This window comes from Filicampus tigris, chromosome 13 (genome assembly GCF_054856515.1).
Source record: "Filicampus tigris isolate MCC_2025a chromosome 13, RoL_Ftig_1.0, whole genome shotgun sequence".
Lineage (NCBI taxonomy): Eukaryota > Metazoa > Chordata > Actinopteri > Syngnathiformes > Syngnathidae > Filicampus > Filicampus tigris.
The window spans coordinates 23,231,315-23,257,934 of NC_141229.1; the positions used below are offsets into that span (position 1 = coordinate 23,231,315).

At 43.9% G+C, this 26,620-nt stretch overlaps 1 protein-coding gene across 2 annotated transcripts in view; it reads left to right on the plus strand.

The window, feature by feature from the left end:
* The window catches only part of syne3 (spectrin repeat containing, nuclear envelope family member 3), a 209,222-nt gene that overhangs the window by 164,085 nt on the left and 18,517 nt on the right, over positions 1–26,620 (plus strand). For both annotated transcript variants that reach the window (XM_086048603.1, XM_086048604.1), the window contains exons 13-14: positions 14,664–14,807; positions 25,435–25,620. In XM_086048603.1, the coding sequence (XP_085904729.1) occupies positions 14,664–14,807; positions 25,435–25,620 (330 nt within the window). The remainder of the gene's footprint in view (positions 1–14,663; positions 14,808–25,434; positions 25,621–26,620) is intronic.

Consider the following 26,620-nt stretch of genomic DNA (forward strand, 5'->3'; position numbering starts at 1 on the left):
TGCTTGCAGAGGAGAGTGCTCGCAAGAAACATGCACGATCTGGCCTGGCGAAATCATCAATATTTTTTTTATTTTTTTGTGCAATTTGTAAAAAATGGCGACCCCTAGAATTTTTTAGAAATTCAGCCCTGGTTGTACGTTTCTTCGAGATACACCAAAAATTGTTGGTATATGTAACAGTTCAAGGCCTACAAAATAACACTCTTGGAGCCATATGCTAAACCAAACAGGAAGTCGGCCATTTTGAATTAAGTTTAAAGTATGAATTTGCTCTGATTACAATAGCTGCTGGAACTTGACCACATGATAATTTCTTCTAAAAAACTACTGAAATTTGATAAAAGTCAAATCCTGAAGACATCTCCGAACTTATTTTTCATCCTCCTACTGGCTAAAGGATGTACATGTTTAATCCTTTGATCTTTTTCTCCTCGCAAGTTAACCAGGTTGACCTCAGAATTACTCAGAAGACTCTGTCGACCTTTCTGATGTTAAAATACGATATTTGTGTTTTTTCGTTAAAAGCTGTCGCCATGGCAACGGACAGTTCGCAAATAAAACTATGCTGATTTTGACGGTCTAAACATGCATGAAATCTCACAAAACTTTGCACACACATCAGGGCTGTTAAAATCAGCTTTTTTTTTGTTTTACGTCACAATTGTTTAAAAAAATGACTTGCTAGCGCCCCCTAGAATTGTTTTAAAAATCAGCCCCGGTTGTACGTTTCACCTATATCTACGAAAATTTGGTGGTATATCTACCAGATCAAGACCTACAAAAAAGTCTCTGGGTGCCATGTGCTAAACCGAACAGGAAGTCCGCCATTTTGAATTTACTTTACAATTCGGCATCACATTGACTTTAAAAGCAGCTGTAATGAGCCACATGATAATATCTTGTCAAAATTTCACACATTTGATGAGAATTTATACCTGAAGACATCTACGAACTAACTTTTCATCGTAGTGGGAACGCCACCTACTGGCTAAATGAAGTACATGTTATTCTTTCATGTTTTTCTCCTGGCAGGTTAGCCAGATCTCCCTCATATTTGCTCGGAAGAGTGTTTAGGCCTTGATGATGTTAAAACACGAAGTTTGAGATTTTTCGCAAAAAGCTGTCGCCATGGTAACGCCCAATTTGCCAATAACACAATCCTGATTTTGAGAATGTAAATGCACGAAAACTCCTGAAACTTTGCACACATAGAAGGCCAGGTAAATAATCAATAATTAATTATTCAATTGTGCAATCTTTAAAAGATTTTGAATTTAGTTTAAAAGTTTGGACTCACCTTGACTACGAAAGCTGCTGTAACTTGATTCACGTGATAATTTCGATGATTCAATTCCGATGTGCGAGCATCCCGACATGCCAGTACCCCAACGTTGCCAGGGCTGCGAGGGCACTTTATAGCTGCTTGCAGCTCTAGTTAGGGCCCGAGCAGCGACTGCTGCGAGGTCCCTATTGTTTTTGTAGAAATTATTATTGTGTGAAGGCCTTTGTTATTTTACACCATTCACCCTTATTATTATTGTGTGAAGGCGTAGGGCTTCACACATATGTTATTCTACACTATTCAACTTTATTATTATTCTTTTATTCCTCACACTTTTTTGGCATTCTTCTACTTCCACATTTTTCAACCGATTCTCGCCATTCCAACTTCAATATATTCCAACAATTCACGCCAGCATGGATTCCTTTTTTTTCGCCGAGAAAATTTAGTTTCCCCCAAATTCCCCATTTTTCACCCCAAAAATCCCAATGATTTCCAATGGCACATTTAACATTTCCCATTTCCACCATTCCAATTTCAAATTCACAAGATTCAACTCATTCAACTCACATTGATAAAGCTATTCAACACACCCACAATTCCTATTTCCCCAAAATTCAACTTATTCACCCGTAAAAAACCCACAAAATTCCACCATTCATTCCCATTGCCATAATCAACAATTCACATTTACATCATTCCAATTTGAAATTCACAACATTCATCTCATTCAACTCATTTTGGTCAAGCTTTTCAACACACTCAAAATTCCTATGTCCCACACATTCAAGTAATTCACCCTTAAAAAAAAACAAAAAAATTCAACTATTCACCATTCATTTCCATTGGAATACTCAACTTTTCACATTTACACCTTCCCGATTTCCACAAATTCAAGTCATTGAACTCATTCAACTCACATTCAGCTTTTCAACACCCCCCAAATTCCTACTTCACACACATTCAACTCATTCACCCTTAAAACACCCACAAAATGTCACTATCAATCATTAATTTCCATTGGAACATTGGACTTTTCACATTTACACCTTCCCAATTTCCACAAATTCAAGTCATTCAACTCACATTCAGCTTTTCAACATCCCCCAAATTCCTACTTTCCACGCATTCAACTCATTCACACTTAAAAAACCCCCACAAAAATTCACCATTAATTTCCAGTGGACCAGTGTTATTGCCCCGAGGTCTCCCCAGTGCGGCGGCCATCTGGGACTCGGACATTAGCTAGATTGGGGATACTCACCCCGAGGTCTCCCCAGTGCGGCGGCCATCTCGTAAAGAGACATGAGCTAGACTGGGGATACTCACCCTGAGGTCTCCCCAGTGCGGCGGCCATCTTGGACAGGGACATTAGCTAGACTGGGGATACTCACCCCGAGGTCTCCCCAGTGCGGCGGCCATCTTGGAAAGAGACATTAGCTAGACTGGGGATACTCAGCCCGAGGTCTCCCCAGTGCGGCGGCAATCTTGGACAGTGACATTAGCTAGACTGGGGATACTCACCCCGAGGTTTCCACAGTGCGGCGGCCATCTTGGACAGGGACACTAGCTAGACTGTGGATACTCACCCCGACGTCTCCAGAGTACGGCGGCCATCTTGGACAGGGACATTAGCTAGACTGGGGATACTCATCCTGAGGTCTCCCCAGTGCGGCGGCAATCTTGGGCAGGGACACTAGCTAGAATGAGAATACTCACTCCGAGGTCTCCCAAGTGTGGCGGCCATCTTGGGCATGTTGTTCAAAGGTATTGGGACGCCCAGAGTTTTCATCCCAAGGTGTCCCTAATGAAGCTTCCATGTTGTTCAAATGTATTGGGACACCCAGAATTTTTATCCCCAGGTGTCCCGAATGAAGCGGCAATGTTGTTCAAAAGTATTGGGACACCCAGAATTTTCATGCATCTTGGACAGGGACATAAGCGAGAATGGGGATACTCACCCCGAGGCCTCCCCAGTGCGGCGGCCATCTTGGAAAGAAACATTAGCTAGACTGGGGATACTCAGCCCGAGGTCTCCCCAGTGCGGCGGCCATCTGAGACTGGGACATTAGTTAGACTGGGGATACTCACCCCGAGGTCTCCCCATTGCGGCGGCCATCTTGGACAGGGACATTAGCCAGACTGGGGATACTCACCCCGAGGTCTCCCCAGTGCAGAGGCCATCTTGGACAGGGACATTAGCCAGACTGGGGATGCTCTCCCCGAGGTCTCCCCAGTGCGGTGGCTATCTTGGAAAGAGACATTAGCTAGACTGGGGATACTTACCCCGATGTCTCCCCAATGCGGCGGCCATCTTGGAAAGAGACATTAGCTAGACTGGGGATACTCACCCTGAGGTCTCCCCAGTGTGGCTGCCATCTTGGACAGGGACTTAAGCTACACTGGGGATACTCAGCCCGAGATCTCCCCAGCGCGGCGGCCATCTTGGACAGGGACATTAGCTAGACTCGGGATACCCACCCCGAGGTCTCCCCAATGCGGCGGCCATCTTGGAAAGGGACATTAGCTAGACTGGGGATACTCACCCCGTCTCCACAGTACGGCGGCCATCTTGGACAGGGACAATAGCTAGACTGGGGATACTCATCCCGAGGTCGCCCCAGTGCGGCGGCCATCTTGGGCATGTTGTTCAAAAGTATTGGAAAACCCAGAGTTTTCATCCCCTGGTGTCCCGAATGAAGCTTCCATGTTGTTCAAAAGTATTGGGACACCCAGAATTTTCATGCCCAGGTGTCCCTCATGAAGCTTCCATGTTGTTCAAATGTATTGGGACACCCAGAATTTTCATCCCCAGGTGTCCCTTATGAAGCGGCCATGTTGTTCAAAAGTATTGGGACACCCAGAATTTTCATGCATCTTGGACAGGGACATTAGCTAGACTGGGGATACTCACCCTGAGGCCTCCCCAGTGCGGCGGCCATCTTGGAAAGAGACATTAGCTCGACTGGGGATACTCAGCCCGAGGTCTCCCCAGTGCGGCGGCCATCTGGGACTGGGACATTAGCGAGACTGGGAATACTCACCCCGAGGTCTCCCCATTGCGGCGGCCATCTTGGAAAGAGACATTAGCTAGACTGGGGATACTCACCCCGAGGTCTCCCCAGTGCGGCGGCCATCTTGGGCATGTTGCTCAAAGGTATTGGGACACCCAGAGTTTTCATCCCCAGGTGTCCCTAATGAAACTTCCATGTTGTTCAAAAGTATTGGGTCACCCAGAATTTTCATGCCCAGGTCTCCCTAATAAAACAGCCATGTTGTTCAAAAGTATTAGGACACCCAGAATTTTAATCCCCAGGTGTCCCTGATGAAGTGGGCATGTTATTCAAAAGTATTGGAACACCCAGAATTTTCATCCCCAGGTGTCCCTAATGAAGCGGCCATCTTGTTCAAGAGTATTGGGACACCCAGAATTTTCATGCCCAGGTGTCCCTCATGAAGCTTCCATGTTGTTCAAATGTATTGGGACACCCAGAATTTTCATCCCCAGGTGTCCCTTATGAAGCGGCCATGTTGTTCAAAAGTATTGGGACACCCAGAATTTTCATGCATCTTGGACAGGGACATTAGCTAGACTGGGGATACTCACCCTGAGGCCTCCCCAGTGCGGCGGCCATCTTGGAAAGAGACATTAGCTCGACTGGGGATACTCAGCCCGAGGTCTCCCCAGTGCGGCGGCCATCTGGGACTGGGACATTAGCGAGACTGGGAATACTCACCCCGAGGTCTCCCCATTGCGGCGGCCATCTTGGAAAGAGACATTAGCTAGACTGGGGATACTCACCCCGAGGTCTCCCCAGTGCGGCGGCCATCTTGGGCATGTTGCTCAAAGGTATTGGGACACCCAGAGTTTTCATCCCCAGGTGTCCCTAATGAAACTTCCATGTTGTTCAAAAGTATTGGGTCACCCAGAATTTTCATGCCCAGGTCTCCCTAATAAAACAGCCATGTTGTTCAAAAGTATTAGGACACCCAGAATTTTAATCCCCAGGTGTCCCTGATGAAGTGGGCATGTTATTCAAAAGTATTGGAACACCCAGAATTTTCATCCCCAGGTGTCCCTAATGAAGCGGCCATCTTGTTCAAGAGTATTGGGACACCCAGAATTTTCATACCCAGGTGTCCCGAATGAAGGGGCCATGTCGTTCAAAAGTATTGGGCCCCCCCAGGTGTCCCTAATGAAGGGGCCATGTCGTTCAAAAGTATTGGGCCCCCCCCGATTTTTCATCCCCAAGTGTCCCTAATGAAGCGGCCATGTTGTTCAAAAATATTGGGACACCCCGTTTTCTCATCCCCAGGTTCCTTCCTCCCCAAGATTCCTTGTTTCCTTCCCTCTTTCTTCCTAGTGTCCTTTCTTCCTCTCTTCTTCACCTCATCCTATCCTTCTTACTATATTGTATTTTTTGTTTTCTTTCTTGCCCTTTTCCTTGCTATCTTGGTTCCTTGCTTCCTCCCTCCCTTTGATTCCATCATTCTTCTTTTTCCTTCATTTTTTTCCCTGACGTCCTTCTTTCATTGTTTCCTTCCTTCCTATGTTCGTTTTTCCCTTCTGATTTTTGTTCAAGGTCATTCAACTTCATTCTACTTCATTCCAACGCCATTCCACGATTTCCATTCAGCTTTCTTCACCTTCACACGCAATTTCTCCAGAAATGGCATTCTCTAGTATTACTATGATATTGCTTCTTTTTTGATACTCCAAAACTTTGGCGTGCCGCTACTTTCACATACTTCATCCGATTCACCCCGTTCAAATTTCAAATCATTCCAAAAATTCGTGCCATCACAACTTTTTTTTTTTTTTTGCTCCTAACATTTATGGTTCCACCAATATTCAACTTTTTTCACTCCAATTATCCCATTCATTCTTAATGGCACATTACACATTTCACATTTACACCATTCCAGTTTCCAAAAATTCAAGTCATTCAAAGTATTAAGCTTTTCAACTTTTTGTTTTCATTACTAATATTTACGGTTCCCCCAAAATTCAACCTTTTTCACCCCAAAAAACCCCATTCATTTCCAATGGCACATTCAAACATCAGCTACAGTACTTCCACATACTTCATCCAAAAATTCAAGTCATTAAACTCATTCAACTCATTAAGCTTTTCAACTTTTTGTTTTTACCCCTAACATTTACGGTTTCCCCAAAATTCAACCTTATCATTCAACTTTATTCAGTATCAATCAACTTTATTCCACTTTATTCAACTTCATTCAACTTCATTCAGTATCATTTAACTTTCTTCCACTTTATTCAACTTCATTCAACTTCATTCCAACCCATTCAGCAGTTTATTTTCAGCTTCCTTCGCCTTCACACGCAATTTCTCCAGAAATTGCATTCTCTAGTTCTTCTTCTATTTCTATTTTATTCTTCACACTTTTTTGGCGTTCTTCTGCGTCCACATTTTTCAACCGATTCTTGCTCTTCCAACTTCAATGTATTCCAAAAATTCACAGTAACATGGGGTCCTTTTTCTTCATTCAAAAAAAATACGGTTTCTCCAAAATTCCTCAAAATTCGTTTTTCACCCCAAAAAAACATTCATTTCCAATGGCACTTTCAACATTTCGCATTTCCACCATTCCAATTTAAAATTCACAAGATTCAACTCATTCAACTCACATTGGTAAAGCTATTCAACACACTCACAATTCCTGTTTCCCCAAAATTCAACTTATTCACCCGTAAAAAACCCACAAAATTCCACCATTCATTGCCATTACCATATTCAACAATTCACATTTACATCATTCCAATTTGAAATTCACAACATTCATCTCATTCAACTCATATTGGTCAAGCTTTTCAACACACCCCAAATTCCTATTTCCAACACATTCAACTCAGTTACCCTTACAAAACCCACAAAAAAATAAACTATTAACCATTCATTTCCATTGGCACATTCAACTTTTCACATTTATACCAATTCCAGTTTCCACAAATTCAAGTCATTCAACTCTTTCAACTCACATTCAGCTTTTCAACACCCCAAAAATTCCACCTTCCCACACATTCAACTTCTTCACACTTATAAACCCCAAGAAAATTCCACTATTCACCATTAATTTCCATTGGAACATTCAACTTTTCACATTTACACCTTCCCAAATTCCACAAATTCAACTCATTCAACTCCATTCAGCTTTTCAACACCGTCAAAATCCCTACTTTCCACAAATTCAACTCATTCACACCTAACCCTAACCCTAACCCACAAAAATTCAACTATTTACCATTTTCCATTGAATCGTTCAACCTTTCACATTTACACCTTCCCAATTTCCACAAATTCAAGTCATTACACTCATTCAACTCACATTCAGCTTCTCACACCCCCAAAATTCCTACTTTAAAAAACATTCAACTCATTCACTTAAAAAACCCACAAAAATTCACCATTTCCAGTGGACCAATGTTATTTCCCCTTGGTCTCTCCAGTGCGGCAGCCATCTTGGGCGGGGACATTAAGCTAGACTGGGGAGACTCACCCCGAGGTCTCTCAAGTGCGGCGCCCATCTTGGAAAGGCGGCCATCTTGGGCAGGGACATTAGCTAGACTGGGGATAATGAAGCGGCCATGTTGTTCAAAAGTCTTGGGACACCCAGAATTTTCATCCCCAGGTGTCCCCAATGAAGTGGCCATGTTGTTCATAAGGATTGGGACACCCAGAATTTTCATCCCCAGGTGTCCCTAATGAAGCAGCCATGTTGTTTAAAAGTATTGGCACACCCAGAATTTTCTTCTCCAGGCGTCCCTAATGAAGCGGCCATTTTGTTCAAGAGTATTGGGACACCCAGAATTTTCATGCCCAGGTGTCCCTAATGAAGCGGCCATGTTGTTCAAAAGTATTCGGACACCCCGATTTTTAATCCCCAAGTGTCCCTAATGAAGCGGCCATTTTATTCAAAAATATTGGGACACCCCGTTTTCTCATCCCCAGGTTCCTTCCTCCCCGAGATTCCTTGTTTCCTTCCTTCCTTGCTTCCTAGTGTCCTTTCTTCCTCAATTCTTCACCTCATCCTATCCTTCTTACTATTTTGTATTCTTTGTTTTCTTTTTTGCTTGTTTTTCTTGCTATCTTGGTTCCTTGCTTCCTCCCTTCCTTTGATTCCATCATTCTTCGTTTTCCTTTTTTTTTTCCCTGACGTCCTTCTTTCATTGTTTCCTTACTTCCTATTCGCTTGTTTCCCTTCTGATTTTTGTTCAAGGTTATTCAACTTCATTCTACTTCATTCAGTTTCATTTAAATGTATTCCACGGTTTCCATTCGGCTTTCTTCGCCTTCACATGCAATTTCTCCAGAAATTGCATTCTCTAGGATTACTATGATATTGCTCCTTTTTTGCCACTCCAAAACTTTGGCGTGCTGCTACTTCCACATACTTCATCCGATTCATTCCGTTCAACCTTTAAACTATTCCAAAAATTCATTCCATGGCTGCTCCTTTTTGTTTTCCCCCCTAACTTTTATGGACCCCAAAATTGAACTTTTTTCACCCCCTAAAACCCCATTCATTTCCAATGGCACATTCAATCTGTAACTACTTTCACATACTTCATCCGATTCACCCCGTTCAAATTTTCAATTATTCCAAACATTCATGCTATCAAAACTTGTATTATTTTTTGCCCCTAATATTTACGGTTCCTCCTAAATTAAACTTTTTTCACCCCCAAAAACCCCATTCATTTCCAATGGCACATTCAACACTTCCCCATTTACCGCGTTAGTTCGATTCCCGCCCATTCCACAATATTTCATAGAGGTCATTCAACTTCATTCTCCCTCATTCAACTTCATTCAGCTCATTCAATTCACATTTCACATCAGCCAAAATTCCCGCTTCCCGAAAATTCTAATTATTCAACCTTAAAACTATTCAAAAATTCACCATTCATTCCCAATTGCACATTCAACACTTCACATTTCAACCTTTTTCAAATTCACAAGATTCAGCTCATTCAACTCACATTGGTTAAGCTTTTCAACACACCTGTGATTCATACTTCCCAAAAAGTCAAACTATTTAACCTTTAAAAAAAACCATTAAATTCGCCATTCAATCCCACTTGCACATTCATATTTCAGTTTTACATCCTTCCAGTTAAGTCCCTGATGGTGTAATGGGTACACACGCAAAGTTCTGAGTGTGCAGCGCTGGTTTGATTCCCACTCTGTCCAAAACTTTTCATAGAGTTCATTCAACTTCATTTAGGTCATTCAACTCACATTGGTTCAGCTTTTCAACACAACTGCAATTCATACTTAATAAAATTCAAATTATTCAACCTTAAAAAAAAAACATTTGCCATTCAGTCCCACTTGCACATTCAACATTACCCACAGTGCTTATGTTTACATCACGGATGACCCGGATTACCACTACTGCAGATGTGCGCTACAGACAAGGCAGGACATGAAAGAGAGAGTGAGAGAGAGAAAGATTATAGTTAACATGGCATTGCAAATCAATTCGTTATTTTTTTTTACATCCATGCATATTTTAAGCATTTATATCCATGTTATATCGATTTTCGATAAATCGTTTCATCCCTAATATACACTGAGTTTTAGAACAATACTTAGCCATGACCTCATTATAATTTCATATGGGTGTAAAAAGTGGCGACGATTACGTACCGACTTGGGTACATTTAAATAATGATTTTGATCCTTTATTTTTACTCCACTCTCTTGTCTTACTTGGTTTAAATTATTGATGTTGTTTTGTTTTTAGTCAAATTTTATACTGTGAAAAGTAACAGTTGAGTTGTCAAACAATCACCACCCGGTGGTGTGCTGACTCTGTTGGTGTGGGAAGATTCCGGTCTAACCTGACAGACCCAGATGTGTTGTGAGGGTCTGCTGGGAATGGCTGGCAGAATCTCCTGTCAGAAGGAGTCTCAGCTCCCACCTCCGACAGAACTTGACATTGGAGGCAGGGGCCATTGAGTCCGCGTAGACCATGTTCCACGCCTCCATTCTTGAGGCGTTCACCTGGAGCCGTGGCCGTAAGGTGGTCGGTGCATGTCATGGTGGCCCTTGAACCCGTTGGTTCCAATGGTGAGGGATGCTGTCAAGCTGAAGAAGTCCTATTGGTCCTTTTTGGCCCATGGGACTACCGGCTGACCAAACAGAATGCAGCTCTGGTGTTCATTGAGGCAAAAAGTAGTGCATGGGAGTACGGGACAGACTAAGCAAGGACGAGAGTGGGTTTCTTCCGTCCCTCGGTTAAGTACCGACTGACGTGTTGTGTTGGGTTCTTTTAAAATGCAGGACCACTGTTTTCTTCTGCAATACCACGGAGTCGCCTTTATTAACTGCCTGCACAACACTTTTTATGTGCGTTCCATGCAGTAACATTGCACAGGCATAGTCTGCCCTCTCGTGCATCAATAGATGTAATACCATGGATTACAACGATGTATACTTAAACGACATGGAAGTGGAAGTCTTTCGTTTCTTCCTTAAATAACCGTGCGTTATGTTGTAATAATTAGTTTTAAAAACTGGAACCTTATTGCGTTACAACTAGGGTTGGGCACAGAGAAATGGGAATCGAGTGGAACTGGGACCATTATTCCGGTTCTCCCGGAACCGTTCAGATTTTAGAACATCAGTGCTAAGTTTCGATTCTTAGTCAGCTGCGCAGAAGAAGCACAAGAAGTAAGGCTGATTTAAAAAAAAAAAAAAAAAAGTGTGTGCACGCCACAGCCCCTTCTTCCGCCAAAGCTGCGTAGTAATAGCACAGTAGCTCGCCCCCACTCGAGCTGCCGTGATCGTCTCGGTCAGCGCCTCCACTCGCTTCGTGCTGGCCGGCAAGTGTGAGCCACGGCGGTGGCGACTCTGGGCATCTGCCGGGCCTTTCCCACAGATCTCCACACCTGCGGCGGCCGCTGGGACACCGCGGTGGCAGCAATCGCCCTTCACGGGTCAGTGATCCTGCCCGGGCCGGCCCAGCCTGCTCATTTGGCCGATGCCTAGTCATAGAATTGACGCGATGAGGCTCATGACCCAAAGTCTGAATCGGCTAAGTACGTCTAATGCCCACAAGTTCAACACACAAATTCACATATACAGCTAATAATTAGCTTATAGCGTACGCAGCTGCAGCAAATATATTATATTATATATATATATATATATATATATATATATATATATATATATATATATATATATATATATATATATATATATATATACATATATATGTACATATATATATATATATATATACATATATATGTACATATATATATATATATATATATATATATATATATACATATATATATATACATATATATATATATATATATATATATATATATATACATATATATATATATATATATACATATATACTGTACATACACATACAGCATATGGTTACATAGACTGATTAGATTAGATAGACTTTCCTTGCTTGCCTTTAAAATGCAGCGTTGTGTTGTCATATAGATTTTCTTTCGAAAGAAGGACAAGGTTAGCCAATCAATTGGTGTTCAGTTCAGTACAGTAGCATGCTTTCAGTAACAGCTGCATTATTGTATTGTCTTGAACTTCTAAAAAATAAAGCTCTTGTGAAAAATAATACTAAATAATAATACAAAAATGTTTATTAAAAATAAAGCTACTGGTCAAAAACAGTCCTTTGAGTAATTCATGGTAAAGTCCACAAACATTTCATGAAATTAAAAAACAGAGAAGTTCATGTGATTTGTCCCAAATTAACTCCCTTTTTTGTTATGAATCGCAATCGAGAATCGTTAGGAATCATCCAAATTCAAACGATGCCCAACCCTAGTTATAACGTAATTTTAAATATTCTTGTGATGTCCCCTGGCGGGCTCCGATCTTGTGACCGATGGTGTTTGTTTAGACTGCTATCTTGGTTAAAGAGTTCAGTTCAGTTCAGTAAACAATTAAACAATTCAATCTACTCACGATCCTCCCAGCTGGTAAGTGGATGTGCAAAAGAAATTAGCCAGCTAATGAGCTTTAAAAAATGTTTATGAGGGCATGGGCGCTTTTTTGGTGGGGGGGTGGGTGTTTCTCTGGACTGACAGAATGAATATAAGGACGGAAGCCCTTTAAAAGGACGAGGACGGACGGGATTGGAGGACAACTATTTTTATGAATAAGTGCGGACGGACGATGACGGAAGCGAACCCAGATCGCAGACAGAGGACGGACCAACAAAATAAGGTAAAATGCCCATCTCTGGTAATACAAGTTTCAGTGGCCGAGGTTGTTTGCATTTCCATCACAACTCTGTCATAGTTCTGGGTAAATCATGCAAATGAGACTGATGACGTATTCTCAAGGAGGTATTGTGCTACTTGCAGCACTGGGAAGCAACCCTCCGTCCCTGGTTTCCTGCATATTCAATCGACCCATGTGGCCCCGGCCCGTCCTTCGCCGGCGACAGCCATTCGGCATCGATTACATAATCTTGACGTCACACGCAGGTGCCGCACAAGCAGACATGCCGCCAAGCAAAGAAAAAATATCAAACAACTGACACACACACACACACGCATAGCGTTGTCATCGGTGAAATAAAAAGAATATGGGACATGTCATTGTGTCTGTGGGACCGCAAGGCACACCACACCCTTTTATTTTTTATTGTTTCCTTACTCTACTGCGTGTCTGGAGTGCGGCACCTGCATGTGACGCGATATCGGTAAAGTCCGTTCTCGACGCCGGTTGGCTGACTCCGACCGACTGGGACCACGTGGGTCGATTGAATATGCGGGACGGAAACCGGGGACGGAGGGTCGCTGCCCAGCTCTGGTTACTTCCGTATAGAGGTAAATAAAAGCCTCATTGTCTGAAGAAAATAATAGAAACTATTTTTTGAACATATAAGAAGGCCATTCCCATGGGCTCACCACCGGTGGGAGGGGCCAAAGGTGTCGTGTTGCTGTGCGAGCTGGGCGGCGTTTATAGGCAGGGACCTTGGTGGTCCGATCCCCGGCAACAGAAATGAGCTCTTGGGACATGGAATATCACCTCTCTGGCAGGGAAGGAGCCCGAGCTGGTGTGTGAGGCTGAGAGGTTCCGACTAGATATAGTCGGGCTCACCTCCACACATAGCTTGGGCTCTGGTACCAGTCCTCTCGAGAGGGGTACTCTGCCTATGTACCAAACAGCAGTGCAGAGTACCCACCCTTTTTGGAGTCCTTGGACGGTGTGCTGGACAGCGCTCCCTCTGTGGACTCCATTGTTCTGCTAGGGGACTTCAATGCTCACGTGGGCAACGACAGTGAGACCTGGAACGGCGTGATTGGGAGGAACGGCCCCCCCGATCTGAACCCGAGCGGTGTTCGGTTACTGGACTTCTGTGCTCGTCACGGATTGTCCATCGAGACATCGAGTCCGAGTGGACCATGTTTCGTACCTCCATTGTTGAGGCGACCGATTGGAGCTGTGGCCGCAAGGTGGTCGGTGCTTGTCGTGGTGGCAATCCCCGAACCCGCTGGTGGACACCAGCAGTAAGGGATGCTGTACAGCTGAAGAAGGAGTCCTATCTGGCCTTTTTGGCCAACAGGACTCCGGAGGCAGCTGACGGGTACCGGCTGGCCAAATGGAATGCAGCTCTGGCGGTTGCTGAGGCAAAAACTCAGGTGTGGGAGGAGTTCGGGGAGGCCATGGAAAATGACTTCCGGGCGGCTTTGAGGAAATTCTGGTCCACCATCCGGCGTCTCATGAGGGGGAAGCAGTGCACCATTAACACTGTTTATAGTGGAGATGGGGTGCTGCTGACCTCAACTCGGGACGTTGTGGGTCTGTGGGGAGAATACTTCGAAGACCTCAATTCCACCCACACGCCTTCCACTGAGGAAGCAGAGCCTGGAGACTCTCCCTTAGAGATAGGAAGTTCGGCCATCCGGGAGTGACTCAGAGTCGAGCCGCTGCTCCTCTGCGTTGAGAGGAGCCAGTTGAGGTGGCTCGGGCATCTGATAATAATGCCTCCTAGACACCTCCCTGGGTAGGTGTTCCGGGCATGTCCCACTGGCAGGAGACCCCGACGACGACCCAGAACACGCTGGAGAGACTATGTCTCCCGGCTTGCCTGGTCACGCCTTGGGATTCCCCTGGAAGAGCTGGAAGATGTTGCTGGGGAGAGGGAAGTCTGGGCTTCCCTGCTGAAGCTGCTGCCTCCGCGACCCGACCTCAGAAAAGCGGAAGATAATGGGTGTTGTTACTTTGTTACTCAAATTGCCTGACTTTATTTCAAAATGTTTCTGTTTTCTTTATTCATACTAATGTCAAGTTGTTGTTTTTTTATTTTCTTGCCCTGAGTTTGATTTTTTATGAGTTGTTGATGTTTACAGGTGGATGAAGGTCAATATGAGTCCATGAAGAGAGAGTTTGAGGCCTGGCTCTGCAGAGAGAATGAACTGCTTTCAAGGATCCTTTACACTAAGAGAGCAACACTCAAGCCCAAAGAACTCACGATGCAACAGGACACACTAAGCGTGAGTTAGCAGCCTCAGCATAAGCCCACCAAACATACATATTTGTTATCACTGTCCAAGGGTTTATGTCAGGGGTGTCCAAACTTTTGCAAAGAGATTTTTGGTGATGTGCTTTAAATTTTTTACAGCTTTCGTGACCAGTCACCTTGTCGTAGTTTGCATGTTTTGTCTGGTAGTGACTCTTGATACTGAATTTCTTGAAAACGAACTAGGAACGCAATAACGCTATTACTTTAAAATATTGCCCAGAAGTACAGTCAATGAAGCCATCTCGGCAGTGTCTCAACACCTTTGTTGTCAATTTTCTGCCGGCCCCGCTCTCGTTCCGTTACGCACGGCAACAAACACAGTTTGCCCCGTAGAGAGCTTCTCTCCAACTAGCTAGCTTAGCTATGCAGCTGATCCCCACCGGCAATGCGAATTAAGATAAGATAAGATAAGAATGCCTTTATTGATCGGACACACCGGGGAAATTTTCATTGTTACAGCAGCAAAGATATAGGTCACACAGGGACGGCGGCATAATGTGGCCATTAATGTATAACATTGACGGCAAACATTTAGGATCAAACCTATGTAAATATACGCAGTAACATGTATATACACACCAACCTACATCTACATAAAAAGTATGAGGAACACTCAATTTTGGCCTATACATAGTACAGAGGAAAAATACTCTAAGTAAGTGACAGTGCTGCAGTGCTGTAGTAAAATGTAAGGGACAGCATTGGATAAAAATAAAACTAGACTAACAGTAGTGGGGAATGTTGAGTATTGCACGGTATTACAGTAGTGGGGAATATTGGGTATTGCACGATATGAGCTCAGGTGCAGGACTGCACAATTGCACTAATGTCCGCCAGTTTGTAGAGACTACACAATGTTCTTGTTAAAGAGTCTGACAGCAGCAGGCAAGAAGGAACGGCGGAATCTCTCCTTTGCACAGCGAGGGTGTAACAGTCTGTCCCTGAAGGAGCTGTGGAGTGCTGTTAGGGTGCCCTGGAGGGGGTGGTCCGGGTTGTCCAGCATTGATGACAGCTTGGCCAACATCCTCCTGTCCCCCACCGAGGACAGTCTGCTCTGACTCTTCCTATAGAGGGCGTCTGTGTTGTCGCACCAGTCCAGTTTATTGTTCAGATGAACACCCAGGTACTTGTAAGTTGAGACTCTCTCAACATCTGTTCCCCGGATATTCACTGGTGCAGGTGAAGAGTGCTGGCGCCTACCGAAATCCACCACCATTTCTTTGGATTTCCCCGCATTGATCAGGAGGCGGTTCTGCTGGCACCAGTCCACAAAACCCTGAGTAAGTTCTCTGTACTCCCGATCATCTCCGCCTGTGATGAGGCCGACAATCGCAGAGTCGTCAGAGAACTTCTGCAGGTGACAGGTAGGGGTGTTGTAGTTGAAGTCCGAGGTGTAGAGGGTGAACAGGAAGGGAGCCAAGACAGTTCCCTGTGGGGCCCCCGTGCTGCAGAGGAGCACGTCAGACACACAGTCCTGTGTCCTCACATACTGTGGCCGGTTTGTGAGGTAGTCCTGGATCCATGTGGTGAGGTGGTGGGCCACCCCCGCCCGCTCCAGCTTGTCTCCCAGTAGGGTGGCCTGGATGGTGTTGAAAGCACTGGAGAAATCAAAGAACATGATCCTCACAGTGCTCCCCGCCTTCTCCAGGTGGGAGAGTGAAGTGTGGAGGAGGTAGATGATGGCATCATCCACACTGATGCCAGGCTGATATGTGAACTGGAGTGGGTCCATTGAGGAGCTCACCAGGGGGCGCAGGTGGACAAGGACCAGTCTCTCCAGGGTCTTCATCAGGTGAGACGTCAGCGCCAGTGGTCTGAAGCTGTTGAGCCCCTTCGGGTGGGGTGTCTTTGGCACTGGGACCAGGTAGGCTGTTTTCCATAGCTGGGGGACCCTGCCCAGCTTTAGGCTCAGGTTGAACATGTGCTGGACAATTCCACAAAGCTGGTCTGTGCAGGATTTGAGGAGCTGGGTGCTGATGCCATCTGGACCCGCTGCCTTCCTCGCCTTCATCTTCTTCAGCTGGTTCCTCACCTGAGATGTTGTGAAGGCCAAGGCTGGGTAGGAGGGAGTGGTGGCTATCTGGTGTAGCTGGGAGCTGGAGACTGTGGAGAAAAGGGGGGAGGGGTTGACACACCCAGCAGGAGGAGTAGGTGGAGGCTGCAGCAGGAGAGACTGAGTGGAGGCAGGCATCTGATCGAACCTATTGAAAAAAAGGTTCAGCTCATTTGCCCCCCTGCAGGTCCCCCCCAGTCCGGGTCTTGGGTTGTCCATGGCCTGAGATGGTCTTCAGGCCCCTCCAGACTCCCCTGGCGTTATTCTGCAGCAGCTGCTCCTCCATCCTCTTCCTGTAGGACCTTTTCCCCTCTCTGATCCTCCTCCTCAGCTGGTGCTGCATAGTCTTCCACTCCTCTATGTTGCCTGACGCAAAAGCCCTCCTCTTCTCCTTCAGGAGAGTTTTTATGTCTGGTGTGATCCAGGGTTTGTTGTTGGAGAAACACCTTACTGTCCTGGTGGGTATGGTGTTCTCCATGCAGAAATTTATGTAGTCTGTAACAGTGTCCGTTAGACTACTAATGTCTTCCCCGTGAGCATCGCTGAATAGTTCCCACACAGTTGTGCTGAAGCAGTCCTTTAAGGCCTCCTCGGCCTCTCCAGACCATCTCTGAACCGTGCGGGTCACAGCTGGCTGCCTGCGGACCAGAGGTTTGTACACAGACTGGAGAGCCACCAGGTTGTGATCAGTTTTGCCCAGCGGGGGGAGGGGCAGTGATGTGTATGCCTCCTTGGTGTTGGCATAGAAAAGGTCCAGTGTTTTATTGTCTCTGGTGTGGCAGGTGACATACTGTGTGAATGAAGGCAGAGAGGCGGAAGGGGAGGCATGATTGAAGTCACCAGAGATGAGTATCAGGGCATTTGGGTGCTGTGTTTGTAGCCTGCTCACTGCTGCAGTCAAGACATCACAGGCTGTGTCGCTGCTAGCAGCTGGTGGGACATAGACAGTCACCGCGATCACATGACTAAACTCTCGCGGAATGTAGAATGGCCTCATGCCAACAGCTAGCAGCTCAATATCCCTGCTGCAAAGCTGCTCCTTTATCGTGATGTGCCCAGGATTACACCATCTATCGTTCACAAACACAGCCAGCCCTCCTCCTTTCCTCTTTCCACTCTCCAGCGTCCTGTCCGCGCGTATGATTTGGAAGCCGTCCAATTCTACGACCGCGTTCGGCGTTAGCACTGTTAGCCACGACTCCGTGAATAGCATCAGGCTAGCCTCCCGGAAGTCCCTCTCATGCCGGGTAAGCGCCGCTAGCTCGTCCATCTTGTTGGGGAGCGATCTAACATTCCCCATGATAACAGACGGGAGGGGGATGGTATCGTCTCCTCCTTTCCCGGCGTTTAACCCCCGCACGAGATCCCCGTCTCTTCCTCCTCAGCTCACGGGGGATATCGGGTCTCGCCCGGAGAGCCGGCGCAGGGTTAGCACGGAGTGCTAACAGCTGATTCCGGCTGTAAACAATGGGGGCGCGTCTCCGAGCCAAGTCGCCGGACACGATCGCGCAAAAAATAGCCATCAGCAGCAGCAAGAATACCGCAGTTTGGGTGTCCATTGCTACGCAAGTTACGACTATCAACTATATGAAAAAGGTATGAGGTAGAGTAATATTAAGGAACAAAAACACACGAAAAGGCTCACCGATGAGCCGGAGCTACTGTAGCGGGCTGCCACTCGCGCGGCGCCGGAACCAGAAAATGCATTACACCCTTAAAACCACTGGGTTAAAAATAACCTAAATTTATTTATTTCGGTTACCCAACACATTCCTAAAGTCGGACCGGCCCAGCTGGTGGTTATTTTGGATTGGCTGGGCTAGGTTAAGGGCGCGACCAGGCGTGTTGGGTTGGATAGTTCCCAAATGGGTTGAATGTGACTTTGCGACTGGGGCAGCTCGAATTTTACTGCTGGGTCAACGGTGACTTTGCTGCTGGGTCAAATCTGACTTTGGTGCTGGATCAAATTTGACTTCACTGCTGGGTAGGGCTGAACGATTTATCATTTTGGGACCGAAATCGCGAACTCAGACAATGCAATTTCGAGATCGCCAAAGATGCGGTTTCTTTAAAGGGCACTTATCCCCCACGCTCACCATTAGTGGCATGCTACTGTGGGCAGGTCCAGCACCGAACTGGTTAAAAATAAAAAATAAAAAAAGCGTTGTCCTGTCGCGCGTACTCCCGGAAGTCATTTTATTGGCGGCTGGCTGAATGCTAAGCTAGTTTAAGCTTGCCCTGTAGCAGCACGGTCTTTATTTATACTATATGTAAGTCCGTGTGAAGCAGCAACGAGCTGCGTTCTGCGCATCATCTCCTCCCTTGTGACAAATAAACGACAACAAGTAGCGTTTTCACTATGGAGGGAAATAAGGGCTCGTTAAGTGTGCGCATCGCATCGAGTGAAATGCAGAGTCGAGAATAGCAAAATAAGTGCTTAGGTGTACAGTAGACCTTTTACTGAAGCCTGACTAGAACCGCGTAAGGGTGGCGATCCAGCAGTTATGAACAGAAATGTTGTATTACAATCAACACGTATCTAGACAAAAAATAAGGCGAGGGCTACACTAGCAATTTAGCACACGTTCTAACACCGGCCGGAACTTGCCAAAGGCTTAAATAACCCAATCACAAACATTCTCATTGTGATTTTTACACTCACCATTACTGTTACGACCAAAAAATTCAAATAATACTATATAATATATATATATATATATATATATATATATATATATATATATATATATATATATTTCAAGCCATACCGCTAAGCCCTCAGTCTCCGTTTGAAGCAGTTAAGTCTCTAGCAAAAATATGGGAAAAATATTGACTTATGTACAAAGAACATATACATTAGTACAAAATGTAAAACATTTTGGGGTTAAAATTTGATTTATATACAATTGCACATAAATGCATATGTATACTTGATTCCAAGTAGTACAGAAATACTTTACTTGAACCATTTTTAAAAACTTGTATGTTGTTTTTTATGGTATAATTGGCATTTTGGTATAATTGGCAATGGCATTTTGTGTCATGTTTGTAAATGTTACTGTGCATTGTGAGTATTGCACTGAAGCTTGATTTCAAGAAAATCGCTAATTAAATTGAAATCGCAATATCAGTCAGAAAAATCCCAAAACTCCTTTTTGTATTTGGGAGGACAGTAAATGACAGCGCAGATCACAGGAACAGCACTGGCAACTTAAAAAAAAGTGCCCTCAAAGCTGGTGATTGATGTGGCGGATATACACTGTTTACATTCAAAAGGATATTCTCACATCAAAGTGAAAATCTCACAAAACCCCTTGAGATTAAACGTGATTTTGGAATAAACAAACATGGCGGACGAAGAGGCAGCAGGGGTCTCAAATTGTATCTTGACGGTGATGCTCAGTTGTGGATTATTTTTAGCGGAAAAAGCAACACAAAAAGAAAAGACCTTGGGCTGTCTTGCACCAAGACTGTTTTAATTTTGGATTCCCACTGCGCTTCATCGCCTCCCACTCACTTCGCTTTCTGATGGGCTGCATGTCACTGTCAACTGGCTGCATGCTCGTTTGCCTCACATGGTGTGAAGTCGGGCCAAAACAATCCAACATCTTGAAGACCCCCGATTGGAGGTCGAACGTTCTCCTGAGCAGTTGAGATCAGTCTCAGCAGGATTATCTGATAAGATTATTTTTGGAGGCATTATGAGAATCTGGTCTGACCGACGATTATCAGGAGGGGAGATTCGGGCTAAAATCAGACCGACTATCCTGCCATGTGAACCGGGCTTAAGGTAAACACTGAGTGCCATGGCTAGCCGACATTTAAATTTACATTTTATATTTTTTTTAGTAGTCTGATTTTATTTTCATTGGTAACACGTAGGTGGAATTCAAACCATAAAAAAACTATAGTGAGAGACATGCATCAAAAATAGTTTGTAGCCTAAAATATTTGAACAGTAGGCTTTAGGTCTGGTAAAATATATTTTCATTAATTAAGGTAAACAATTTTAAAATTGCCCCCTGTTTCTGATGGAAGGATAAAAGCATCAAGATCTACTGAAAGAGTTATTATACTTGTTTGTACTGTGAAGGTCATGTACTGTATAATTTGTAACTTAGAGCTGATTTAACTAAATAAATTTGAGTTTTTATTAGTGCTGTCAAACGATTAAAATATTTAATTGCGATTAATCGAGTTTTTTCACAGTTAACATATAGTTTATTGTGCATTTTATTTATTGTAAAAAAAAATCCCTTGATTTTTCTGTCCCATTATTTTATTGAATTTTAATACCCTTAACATGAAAAAAGAGGATTGATTTTCTTAGGCAAATACTTTATCAAAGAGAAAGTCGACCCAGACATATTTTTTTCCAAGAATATGTTCTCTGCAGGCCCACTAGTTGAAACAAGGCATTCTGATAAATATTGCGTTTGTGGAATAAGCGTTAATCCACCCATTTTTAGCCATCACTGGGGGCGGGGATTTTGTCATTTCTGTCGACTGAAAATGACGTCACAGTTGCTCAGGGCTCAGATAACGAACAATCATAGCTCAGCTTCAGAAAAAAGGAATCATTTAACATATTATTTTGTATTTATTATGTTTCTAACATGTTACAATATTGTTTTGTGAGTATGTATTTATTTGTTTTTATCCTGATTAAGTATTTGTTCCTTTTTGAGTTGGTTTGGGACGCCATATTTCCTGAGTGAAGAAGAAAAGAGAGAAAGGTGAATTAGAGCGAGGCTGTTCATGTCTGAATAAAGACGCAACAAAACACTGTCCTGCCATGTCGGTTGTCTCTATAGCAAGGAAGACGCCAGAAGAAATACATAAACTCAAACTTATATTGTAACCCGCCATACCGTGGCCTCCAAAGACAAGGTAGAACAACTTTTAAGGCTTACACTACAACTATCACCGGGGGGCAGGGGGACTCTCTGTGTGTCAGCAGAGCAATGAATCTTCAGACTCGTCAATATTTTGAAGCAGATGTAATGCTTCCTCTACTCTATAAGACTTTTTAATACATAGATCATGGTGACCAGAAGCATTTATCAATGCAGCCGCTTGGTTGCTATGGAAATCTTAAATGCAATAAAAAATTTGATGGCGTCAAAAGAGGGTTGCCTTAATGTTGTTAATAACGCTCGTTTAACTGACACCACAATTTTTTTTTATACTTATAAAAAAGCTAAGTATTGTCTTTTTCTTAGTTAAATTAAAATGGTAACAGTCATTATCATAGCCACTGTTGTAAGGCAAGATCTGCTTAATGAAAGGTGACTGAGGTATTGTGAAACAAACTAAATAGTTTCCTTTAATTTGATGGAACAGTTTTGTTAATGAGTGAAGTTGCGTGTATTTATCTCACATTATGCAATTTACAAGGAGAAATACGGTGTAAATCAGTCCATGCTGTTCGCTATCATTGAGTGATGAGACTAAGAAAAAAACAAGAAATTTGATCAAACAACACAAATGAAAACATGTTTGCAAGCATGTTAACGGCTGGTTCAATGTTAAGCTTAGGTTTTGGACAATTTTTCGTATTTTTCCTACAGCAGCATTTGGTGACCTCAAACAACAAGGCAATGGATTGATTTACCGTATTGGCCCGAATATAAGACGGTGTTTTTTGCATTGAAATAAGACTGAAAAAGTGGGGGTCGTTTTATATTCGGAGTCTAGACATTATACCCATTCACGATGCTTGATGGCGCCAGATATCATTGAAGCGAATGCTGAACTTGACTTCCCAGGCCAAAGCGAACCCCTGTCACAAAGAAGAAAAATAAAAAACAGCGGTAAGAAAGAAAAGAGAAGAAAATAATAGAAGAGACAACAGAAAATGGAGAAACGTAGCGACAATCTGGAGAGAAGTGGGTCGAAGATCGGCCAGGTTAGCCGGCAGCTGAGGAGAAGTTATGATGTAAACTTCAAGATGATGGTGATAAATGAGGCAGAGTCTTCAAATAATTGCAAAGCGGCTGTGAAATATGGTGTCATAGAGTGTAATGTACGGAGATGGAGAGCTCAAAAAGATCACCTAAAAATGCTCACAGTCAGAGAAAAGCTTTCCGTGGTCCTCAGAGCGGCCGCTTCCAAGAATTTGACAGAAGGGTGTGCGCGTACGTGGACGAGAAACGAAAAGACAGGATGCCCATCAGCAGAGCTGTCATTCAGCTCAAGGCCGTGGAAATAGCCAAAGAGCTAAACATACCCACCTCTGACTTCAAAGCAAGCCTCGGCTGGTGTAAAAGAATGATGCGGTGTAACGGACTAATGCTGCGACGAAGAACAAATCCAGCCCAGCGCCTGCCCTCTGACTTTGGAGAGAAGCTGTTGTATTTTCAGCGCTATGTAATCAACTTAAGGAAAAAGCACTCCTACCCAGTGGATCAGATTGGCAATGCTGATCAGACACCTGTGTTTTTTGACATACCAACACCTGTCATTGTGCACAAGAAAGGTGAGAAATCAGTTATTATAAAATCCACAGGAAATGAGAAGCGCCACGTTAACGTCATGTTAGCCTGCCTCGCAGACGGTACCAAACTTCCTCCGTATGTGGTTTTAAAACGTAAGACAGTACCTAAGGAGGTGATGCCAGCTGCCATTATTGTACGTGCCCAGGAAAAGGGCTAAATGGGGACCGAGCTTGTAGTGGACTGGCTCAAGGTTGTGTGGGGCAGACGGCGTGGGGGACTCAGAAAAAAGACGAACATGCTGATTTTGGATGCATTTCGTGGACACTTGTCTGATCCAGTCAAAAAACAAGTGAAGGCGATGTACAGCGACTTAGTGATCATTCCGTGGGGAATAACAAGTCAGCTGCAGGTGTTGGATGTTGTGGTCAACAAACCATTCAAAGACAATCTGCGAAAGAAATACACAGAGTGGCTCCTGTCTGGTGATCACGCACTCACACAGACAGGAAGGATTCAGAAGCCTTCGGTACGTTTGCTCTGTGAGTGGATCCTCCACGCATGGGATGCAGTTTCCCCAAAGAACATCATCCACGGGTTTAAAAAATGTTGTATATCAAATGCCCTGGACGGCAGTGAGGTTGACGTGCTATGGGAGGAACCAGCGGAGCCAGAGGATGGGATTGAGGACAGTGACACTGAGCACAGCGAGGCAGAGGATGGTTGTGAGGAGTAATGTTCTGTCATGATAGATCTCAGCTACTCTCAAGTTAAACCAGTTTGCATTATTTTATTGCAATGTTTTTCCTTATTCAGATTTGTTTCAAGACTACAGTTAGTTAGACTTCACTTTGATGGTTAATGCAGTTATTGCAATTTTGTTGTTTGATCACAATAGATTGGTTTATTTACATTTCAAAAACCAGAAGCCATTCATTTACGAATGTGATTGCACTTTAGTTTACATATTTAAATGTTCTTATATTAAGATTTGAATGAGGCAAAATAACATGCTTTTTCTCTCAAATATATTGTTATAATCATTTGTTTCAGATGTACTGTAATTATTTTCTGTATAAAAATTATTTTGGTGTTCAAAAAAACTATTTTCCAACTTGAGTCTTGAAAAAGAGGGGATCGTCTTATCATCAGGGCCGTCTTATATTCGGTCAATACGGTACATTGCTTTTCGCCTTTTGAAGGGTACTGGAAAAATCGGAAAATTTATCTTGAAAGTACTTAAAAAGTACTTTAATTTGGCCATGGAAACGGTGTATGAACCCTGAAATAAATACATTCAAAAGAAGGAATACATTTATTCAAATTCCACAGATAGATCTTTTTCTTCGCAAAGTCGTCCATCTTTTGGAAAGGAATACAAACATATTTAGGCCAACAGGGGCATTTCTCATTAGCATTGATACAAATCAAACTACAGCTTGAATTACACTTTTTATCAAATAATAAATAAACCGATAAACGACCAATTCGATGCCCACCAATACAGATTTCCGGACTTGTCGCGCAATTACTGACAAGCTATCTGTACTCCACACTAACCGCCATGGACTCTACGTGTATGTGTACAATATTTCGTTAAACTGACAACAGTGTCAACCCAACTGTTGAGTTAAAACATTTTTAAGAGCGTATGTACAATACCAAAATTCGCAAACCGACCCAGATTCTACCTTTGGCCACAATGTGGAGCAGGATCCTGGTTAAAGTAAGAAATTTTAAACTAAACGGAAGACGTTTTAGAAGTTAAAAGCTGTGCTTGTTCCATCGATTAAGGTGTCTGTCTGTTGACTGTCTGGAAAAAAAAAGTGGTTTTGGTGCATCCCTTCTCACATCACAACACAAAGCAAAAAAAATTAAAAATCAAGCAAGCGACAGCTTGAAACTCAAAAAATAGTTGAGGCACTCTCGTTGGCTTGAGTTTAGATACCCCTTTGATATGGTGTAGAATGGAGATGAAATAAACTGTAGTACTGACATCTTGGGTTGAAACTTTGATTGTGTTTGAAATAGTGCCTGTTATTTTGAAACTAGAAAAACAAAGATTGCTGTATTATTCCGGCACCCCTGAACTTGTTTGACTTTTTTGACAGGCCCTGAGGTCCAGGGTTACATGGGGTCAAGAGCAGTTCCAACTTTTGCTTCAGGCGCATGGAGTTAGTCGGTGCGGATCAGGTCCAGCAGCACACGCGAGTGTAGAAGACCTCCGTTACCACTGGATGCTCTACAAGTCCAAGCTAAAGGCTGTAGGTGTCCCCCAGACAAGGATCGGATCTAAGGTGAGTTGACTACGCCTTGAGAGTTTTCCATTCAATCTTGTGTAGTGTTGCCTGCATTTAAATGTGAAATAAGATGATATTTTATCATTGAAATAAAACTTTTTGGCGGTGTGGGCGCTCAAGATATGCATCACAGCCACCGATGCACGAGACCTGGCTCCAAGAATCACTGAGGTATTTGACTGCCAGTGGGTAATCCATGGATAAATCCAAGTAAACAAGTTTCTGAAGAAAACGGAACAATTGTCCTACGCTACATGAACCAGATTCAAAAACAAACTTCACTCACATAGCCTCACAGATCATAAGCTTATATTCACGTGCGAAGATAAAGATGATGTCTTACATCTGGGGTTGGGCACAGAGAATCGACTGGGAACCAAGCCTAACATGCCGGTTCTCCTAGAATCGTTCAGATTTTAAAATGTCACAACAAACAAAGAAGGACCAATAGGAAATGTGTGTGCACGGCCCACTGCCCCTCTCCGCCGTCAGAGCCGCAACACATGGCAGCTCTTCGTAGGCCCGGCTGTCAGTGAAGGTCGGTGGAGTTACGCTTCTGCGGTGCCCATCCCAGGGTCGCCCATTCGCCGCCAATCTCCCTCATTGATTCTGGATGCATGCCAAGCCCTTTCCATAGATCTCCCTGGCTGCAGTGACCCCCCGGGGCAGGCCGCCTCGGCTGGCACCTAGCAGCTGACTTAAAACTGGTGCACACCAGGGGAATCCGACTGTTTGGTACACACGGGGGCCAGAGATCAAACGTGTGGCTTAACTTTGTTTAAACTTTGTCCTGATGACACAGGACCCATTGATACCCTTTTAAATTGCATTTTAGATATCAAGTCATGGATGGCAGATAATTTCCTACAGCTCAATCAGGACAAGACTGAGGTTTTAGTTATCGGTCCCGAAGGTCAGAGAGAGAAGCTTTTACCAAAACTACACATTTTTAATCCCTCACACTGTGTGAAGAACCTTGGCGTCATTTTTGACTCTG